This window comes from Salvia hispanica, chromosome 5 (assembly GCF_023119035.1).
Source record: "Salvia hispanica cultivar TCC Black 2014 chromosome 5, UniMelb_Shisp_WGS_1.0, whole genome shotgun sequence".
NCBI classification, from domain to species: Eukaryota; Viridiplantae; Streptophyta; class Magnoliopsida; order Lamiales; family Lamiaceae; genus Salvia; species Salvia hispanica.
Genome location: NC_062969.1, coordinates 21,875,998 through 21,884,029, shown reverse-complemented (window position 1 = coordinate 21,884,029; position 8,032 = coordinate 21,875,998). Strand labels below are relative to the sequence as shown.

Sequence of the window (8,032 nt, the reverse complement as noted above, 5' to 3'; positions counted from 1 at the left end):
TTAATGATGCTAAAATAGATCGGTGGGAAAAAAGGAAAAGCGTTGAGACATGCATGTGTTAGGAGTTTGTATTGAATCTGATTTGTGATATGTGCCTATGTGATTAAAAAGGTGAAACCTCAGTTGCAAAGCCGGATAGCAAGGGAAAGAACTTACTTGAAACCTAAGCAGTCGAGGTGGGCTTTACTCTTAAACTCTTTTATGTGCAAATTTATGAATGTGGAGAAATAAGGGTGGTTTAACTAACTCACCTACTGTCTGTTGGGTTACAAACTCATCTAACATCAGTGAGGGAAGTCGAAAGGTGTATATAATTCTTGTACAACCCCAATTAGTGTGAGCCTTTTTGTGAATGACCCAAAAATAAATCTGTCCAGGGTTGATCCAAAGCGGACAATATCAAACTAACGTTGCAGTTGACGATCCTAACACTGTCAAATCTAAGACTTAAGCTCCATCCATCCATCCATATAATAAACGTGTATATATTTTAACAACATATATGAAGATATTTTAAGCTAAACTCTCTATTTACATTGGATGTTTTCTCTACAAATTACTATTAGTACAATGCAAATGGTTTCTCTTTCACATTTCTTGATTCTGCTCCTCTCCACTCTTCTCCTCCTCTTCTTCCTCCAAAAATGTGGCGAAGTCTGTAGACGAAGTACATAAGAAGAATCCATCAAAATTGGGGTGTATGGTTTCACTATCTGAAACTGTCCCTCAAAGACTTTAAAGACTAACTAGTGGGTCATTTGTTACGTACAAGAAAAACTCGTTCCAAAAGACTAGTCTGTTAGCAGAGAGAACTCATTTAGTCTATTACTCATTTAGACTTTAAACGGTTTTAATCCAATTTTGATGGTTTTGACAGTCTCATTCGGGTTAAAACCGTTTAAAAATTGATGGAATTGTTAGTGTAGGACCAGTTGTGATCCGAGTTGAAATGTTTAGGATGCAAAAATTCAAAAAATCAAGTATAGAACCAAAATCATAAAATGAGCATATGTTCAGGACCATTTTTGACCTTTACTCTTTATATATATAATATTGTATTGGCAGCTTGGGTCTTGGCTAAAAAATATCTTAGTAAAGCACAAACAGACCCTTTTGCAACTAAAGCACTTATGTAAAATAAATACTCGGTACTATATTTTAATAAAAAGTTTAAAAGTTTAAATATGAAATATTATTATGCATATCAAATCTCAATGCAATTTATCTAGTTATCACTTGAGTACTACTTATTAAATCTCATTTCATGAATCGCGTTAACAAAAAATATTGCAAGTATTTGAACGGCCACCAACCAAGCCAAAGCTTTGAATCGCGTGAACATATAAAATAATGACATTATTAGTTGTAATTACGGGGACTCGCGTAGATTATAGTAAAATATAATCAAATCAAATAAGATCAAAACTTATGCACGCAACCCGCATTAATGAATTTAATTTATAATTCAGCTTTGCTTTCAATAATTTCCACAATAATATAATATTCATTCTTTTAATCATGGATGCGCCTTCACGGTCCTCTCATACTCTAATGTTCCCACTGAATATGGACTAAACGTTTTCACCCCCTTTCTTTTCCTTAAATAAGAAGATAGTTTCAAATTTCATTCGAATACTAAATGGATTACCAAAAGTTTCTTCGTTCAATTCCTTTTTTATTTGTAACAAATCAAAATTTTTAAAGGAGGTAACATAGTAGATTTGAATTTGAGACCTTTTATCTTAGGTATTAACCGTTCTATCAAGACCTTCCGCAGTTAATTTATGCTTAGCTTTGCATTATTATTTGAGTCCACAAACAAATACTCCCTCCGTCCCCGATTAAGAGTCACAATTTTCTATTTCGGTCCATCCCCAATTAAGAGTCACACTTCATTCTATCATAAATAGTGTAAGTGGGTCTCATATTCCACTAACTCAATTCACTCACATTTTATTATAAAAGCAATATAAAAAAATGGGTCTCACATTCCACTATCTTTTTCAACCAACTTTTCTTTACATTTCTTAAAACTCGTGTCCGGTCAAAATGTGACTCTTAATCGGGGACGGAGGGAGTACATACAATTAGCTAGACTGGGCCAGACAAAATTTTTACCTAACAACACATTCCTCATATATAAAACAATTCTATAGTTTAGAGTTACAAAGATAAAACTAGATTAATCAAGAGTCCAAGACACTCCACTAATTCTAACATCCTAAATTCCAGAATAGAAAACAGAAAAAGATACCCCGTATATATAGAAAGTTATGCAGCTGAAACTGAGCTTCCTTAACACTGAAGCAGTACATAAGAGGCGAAGTCTGTAGACGAAAAATCCATCAAAAATTGGGGTGTATGGTTTCACTATCAGAAACTGTCCCTCAAAGACTTTAAAGACTATCTAGTGGGTCATTTGTTACATACTAGAAAAACTCATTCCAAAAGACTAGTCTGTTAGTAGAGAGAACTCATTTAGTCTGTACACCACACATCGACCGATTACTCTTACGACCAATGTGGGACATTGAGTCCATAATGGTGTACCATCTTTCTCTGCAAATTACTACACCTACAATGCAAATGCTTTCTCTCTCACATTTCTTGATTCTGCTCCTCTCCACTCCTCTCCTCCTCTTCTTCCTCCACAAATGGCGTCGCAGCCACGCTCCATCCTCTCGAAAAAGACCACCGCCGTCTCCTCCAAAGCTCCCGTAGTTGGGGAACCTCCACCAGGTGGGCCCACTCCCCCACAGATCCCTCCAGTCCCTCTCCCGCCGCCACGGCCCCCTCATGCTCCTCCACTTCGGCAAGGTCCCCGTCCTCGTCGCCTCCTCCGCAGCGTATGCGTGCTTCATCTCCTGAGCAGCAAGAGGGTCCAGTCCTACCGCCGCGTGATGGAGGAAGAGACGTCCCTCATGGTCGACAAGATCCGTTCTTCATCCACGGCTGTGATCAACCTGAAGGACGCGGTGGCGTCGATGACAAACGATGTGATCAGCATGGTGGCGCTGGGGAAGAAGTCCAGCTGCGGAGAGAGGAATTTTCACAGAACTATAGCGGACTTTGAGGAGCTGTTGGGGGTTGTACCTTTGTGGGAGTACATTCCATGGTTGAGTTGGATGAGGAGGTTTGATGGTGTGGATGGTAGGATTGAGAGAGTGGCTAAAGCATTGGATGAGTTTTTGGAGAGTGTGATTAAAGAGCATAGGGTTAGAGAGAGGAGAGAGAGTGATGGTGGTGACTTGGATTTTGTGGACATATTGCTTGATTTCCAGAGGGACAATGGAAGTGGCACTCCTGTTGATGATGACACTATCAAAGCTATTATCCTGGTATTACCCTCTTTCTCTCTCTTTCATTTTACAATATATATATATGCTCGTTTCGTTGATATAAAAACATGTCATTCTTTCATTTTATTCAATCGATAAAGATAATCTACTTTGAATTTTTAGTCAATTTTTTTTCTTTCTGATAAGGTGGAAAAATAATTTCGACTAACAATTCTTTACTCACTTTTTTTTTTATATATTTTACTAATTGTATATTAAAATATATGTCATCATAAAATTGAAAATTCTAAAGTTTGGTTAATTTGTGATTAATTTTGTTACTTTAAAGATAGTTAATTATTTCATAATTTTTTACATTATATTAATTCCATATTTTTCAGGTTTAAAATCTATGGTTTTAGTAAGTGATATAAATTTATATAAAAATATCCCTCAAAATCTAAATAAATGGAAAAATGAAGAAAAACAATATACTTATAATATGATTGATTATTTTTAAAAGTTGTGGAATTGATAATAAATTAATTAAATTTTGTAATTTTTCAAGCCGTTTGCTCAATTTGATTGATTTGACCGTGAACTAACATGTCGCATATGCAATTCGGAAATTAAATTGGTGGAACATTGAATCAATATGATCCAAAAAATCGTGATGTACGTGAATGGGCCCACGGTTGAATTATTTGAACTTGTAACATTCAATTTGTTGTTTTGGTATATTCAACAAAAACCTTTAATTTGTTTGAATCTTGAATTAATTTAAATTATATCTTCTTTTTTTTACTATTTTCTCACTTTTTTTTCCATGCATTTTTCTCTTATTTGTAAACCCTCATCAAAGTTGCAAGCAAATCATCTTTTGTGATATCATAATTTGAGTTTTTGACATCAATTTGTTGTTATACTTTAAAATTTTGATGCTTTTTTGTATAGTAGATATATACTAGAGTATTCATGCATGATCAATGGTCAGATTTCGATTAGTTGATTTTTAGGCTAATGAATCAATTGTTTTGAATGTTTCATAAATAATGGAGTATGAATGTGTATGAATCTTTACAAAAGGACATGTATGCTGGTGGAACCGATACTACATCCACAACTCTTGAATGGACGATGACAGAGCTTATAAGAAATCCAACAACCATGAAAACACTCCAAAATGAAGTGAGAGAAGTAGTGGGAAGCAAGGTCGAAATAGATGAGAAAGACTTAGAGAAAATGCTTTATTTAAAAGCAGTGACAAATGAGAGTTTGAGGCTGCACCCACCGATCCCATTACTAGTTCCTCGTGAATTAACTCAAGACACAAAAGTACTAGGCTACGACATCATATCCGGCACACGTGTCTTGATCAATGCTTGGGCAATTGCTAGGGATTCATTGTTATGGGAAAAACCTGAACAATTTTATCCGGAGAGGTTCCTTGAAATGAACATAGACTACAAAGGTTTGTATTTCGAGCTGATCCCGTTTGGGGCAGGTAGGAGGGGTTGTCCAGGTGTTACATTCGCTACGACAGTCTATGAGCTTGCTTTAGCAAAGTTAGTGCATAACTTCGATTTCGAATTGCCTAATGGAATAAAGATGGAGGAGTTGGATGTTAGTGAATCTAGTGGACTCACAATGCATAAAAAGTTTCCTTTACTTGTAGTAGTTTCTCCTCATACTTGTTAAGTACTACTCCGTCCGTCCCCCATAATTCGTCACTATTTGACTCGGCACGGGTTTTAAGAAATATAATAGAAAGTGAGTTGAAAAAGTTAGTGGCATATGGGTCCTACTTTTATATATTAGTTTTATAATAAAATGTGAGTGAGAATGAGTTAGTGGAATGTGAGGTCTACTAATAAAAATAGTAAAAGTGAAAGGTGACAAATTTTTAGGCACGGACGGAAATGAAAAAATATGACAAATTTTTAGGGACGAAGGGAGTATTTCTAATGGCATCATGTTCATATGAATAAAAAAAATTTGACTTTGATTGTAACAAACATCTCCTTTTTAACAATACTTGTCGTCTTCTTTTCCTTTTTTTTAGAACTATAGAAAAAGTTTATTTCAAGAATTAATTGATTGTACATATATAAAGTATATATACTCAAAACTTTGGTTTTTAACCGATTCAATTTTTGACGAAAATATATAGGACTATAAGTTTTAATTTGTTGTATTTTGACAGTAGTCTAGATTCTTATTGAACATTAACTTAACTTTTTATATTTAGATGGTGAACTATGCAATCAAATTACAGATACTCTCAAATACTTACAATTAATTATTTACTTTTATTAATTAATAGGTTATACATGATGGATTAAAAAATAAGCGCGACTGTATGCGCCAGGCCCATCATTATTGAATGGATTAAAAAGTAAGCACGATTGTGAGCGTCTAAATGGGTCAATCCAGAAATTTTACTGGGTTTACAAAACAAGGCTCATTTGGATCAAAAAATGGGGCCAGTCCAATGTTGACAAATTTGGTCATGAAGAACGAATTTGATCCCAATGACCTAAAAGAATTTTGTTATATTTATCTAAAAATGAAATGACAGTTTAAGTGGCACATCCTATAAAAGAATACTACAAATCATTTATTGTGGAAAGCACTATATAAATATTTTAATAGCTAGAATATTAAATTTAAAACACTTGTCTGTGTAAGCTAGAAGTTTGGGGAGCCTCGGCGGCCACGGCACGGCTCCCTATTGTGGAGGACAGGTGAGCCTGGGCGGGGAGGGGCAAATACGCCATCGCTGACTACTCGGCGTGGACAGGGCGGGGGGCAGGAGCCGCGGCTCCCTATTGTGGGGCACCGGAGGCCAGAAAAAGAGTTTTTTTTTTTTTTTTTTTTTTTTTTTTTTTTTTTTTTTTTTTTATTTTCTGGTGATAGATATTCTAAATTGTAATAAAATAATGTGATTTGTGCCAATAATTGAAAAAATAATGTGATTTGTGTTGTGGCTCTATTGGGATGGACAAATTTTTGTGGCTGTGTACAAAAAAAAGTGGCTTGTCTATAATAGTGTCTATCTTATCGTGGATACCCTAAAACATTAGCTTGAGTAATGGTTCACCAACATGCGCTATACGGTACAATTTCCGATGTTTCGTTTAGTATTCTTTGATTTTGATTTTTTTTGATGTAATTTTAAGGGTAAACTGCCTCTAAAATCGTCAACTTTCACAATAGTTTGGAATTTCCCGTGAACTTAAAAAGTTGCGTGAAAAATCATGAACTTTGCTGGGTTGTGCAAATTTCCTAAATGACCCGACCCTGAAATTTTCCGGCATAAACTTATCCTATATGGCAGCCGGAAGCGTGACTAGGCAGCTGGAATATAAAACGACGCCGTTTTGTGTTTGTTGAAAAAACATATTCGCTGAGTATAGGGTTTAGGCTGGTGGTGCACCGGAGCAGGTGGTGCGTCGGGGCGGCGGCAGGCGGTGGCGCTGGATACAACATCACCTAAAACTCCTCCAGATCTGCTGGGTAGAACATCATCATCCGAACAGCCACAATTTCACATCCTCTTTTAACTTGGGGATCTTGCCTTTAAATATTTGGAGTGAGAGGTAGGGGAGGGGCGGTCGGCGGTGGTTTCTGGAGGAGAGGGAGGAGCGGTCGGCGGTGGATGGTGATCATGGGGGCGAAGTCAGCGAGAGGAAGGGACGGAGGGCGATGGAGCGCCGCCGCTCCTACAGTGGTGGCAGCGGCGGCGAAGAGGTTGAGAGTGGGAGAGATAGAGGAGGGGAAAGAGGGAGAAAGGAGAGAAATAAAGAGTATAAGGAGAGGAGCAGGTGGTGCAAGGAGCGGCGGCAGGTGGTGGCAGCGGCGCTGGAGTGAGGAAGGAGAAGATCTACTTCTTTTCTCTTTTATTTTTATTTTTATTATTTTTATAATTAGGATTAGGGTAAATGAAGTGGAAGAAGAATGAGAATAAACACACTCAGCATCCAAATCATCTTCAATGTCAGCATAAATGCACACATCATCATTTTGCTTAGCCGGAATACTCGACTCGGGAAATCAGCACACGAAGGCAAAGTTCATGATTTTCCACGCAACTTTTAAAGGTCACGGAAAATTCCAAACTATTGTGAAAGTTGACGATTTTAGAGGCAATTTACCCTAATTTTAATTTGGTAAGTTGTTATTATGATGGATTAATACCTATAGTCCTATACTAATATAACTACTTATAATAAGTAGTTGGTGGGTGGTGGTAGTTGGTGGGTATCTAACTACTTATAACTACTTTGTTGAATCCATATGTAGTATTTCCTCCGTCCAAAAGGAAGATGACCCATTCTTTAGGCAGCACGAAATTTTATGTAACTTTATTTTGTATATTAAGTGGAGAGGATAAAGTAAGATAGAGAGAGAATAAAGTAGAGATCAAAGGTGTTTAATTCTATTTTTTAGTAATGAGTCATCTTGATTGGAATAAACCAAAAAGAAAAGTGGGTCATCTTTAATGGGACGAAGGAAGTACTATTAATTAGTAGTACGGTGGAACCCTGAAAATTCTTCGTTTACTACTTTCTTTGTCTTTTAATACGTGTCTCATTTTAATTCGATAAAATTGTAAGAAATATAAAGGAAAATAAGTTGAAAAAGTTAGTGATATATGTCTGTCCTAATTTTATAATATATGTTGAGGGGAAATGAGCTAATGGAGAATGTGAGGTATAATGATAACAGTAGTAAAAACAAGAAGTATGACGATT

General features: G+C 36.2%; 2 protein-coding genes across 2 annotated transcripts in view; both read left to right on the top strand.

Annotated features, from left to right (window-relative positions):
* LOC125191335 (cytochrome P450 71A6-like) overlaps nucleotides 1-8,032 on the top strand; it is a 64,694-nt gene that overhangs the window by 37,051 nt on the left and 19,611 nt on the right. The gene's annotated exons all lie outside the window — the stretch shown is intronic.
* Nucleotides 2,445-5,011, top strand: LOC125191334 (cytochrome P450 71A6-like). The gene is made up of 2 exons (XM_048088873.1): nucleotides 2,445-3,338; nucleotides 4,365-5,011. The coding sequence occupies exons 1-2, from the start codon at nucleotides 2,655-2,657 to the stop codon at nucleotides 4,974-4,976; spliced, it is 1,296 nt and encodes a 431-aa protein (XP_047944830.1). The 5' UTR covers nucleotides 2,445-2,654; the 3' UTR covers nucleotides 4,977-5,011.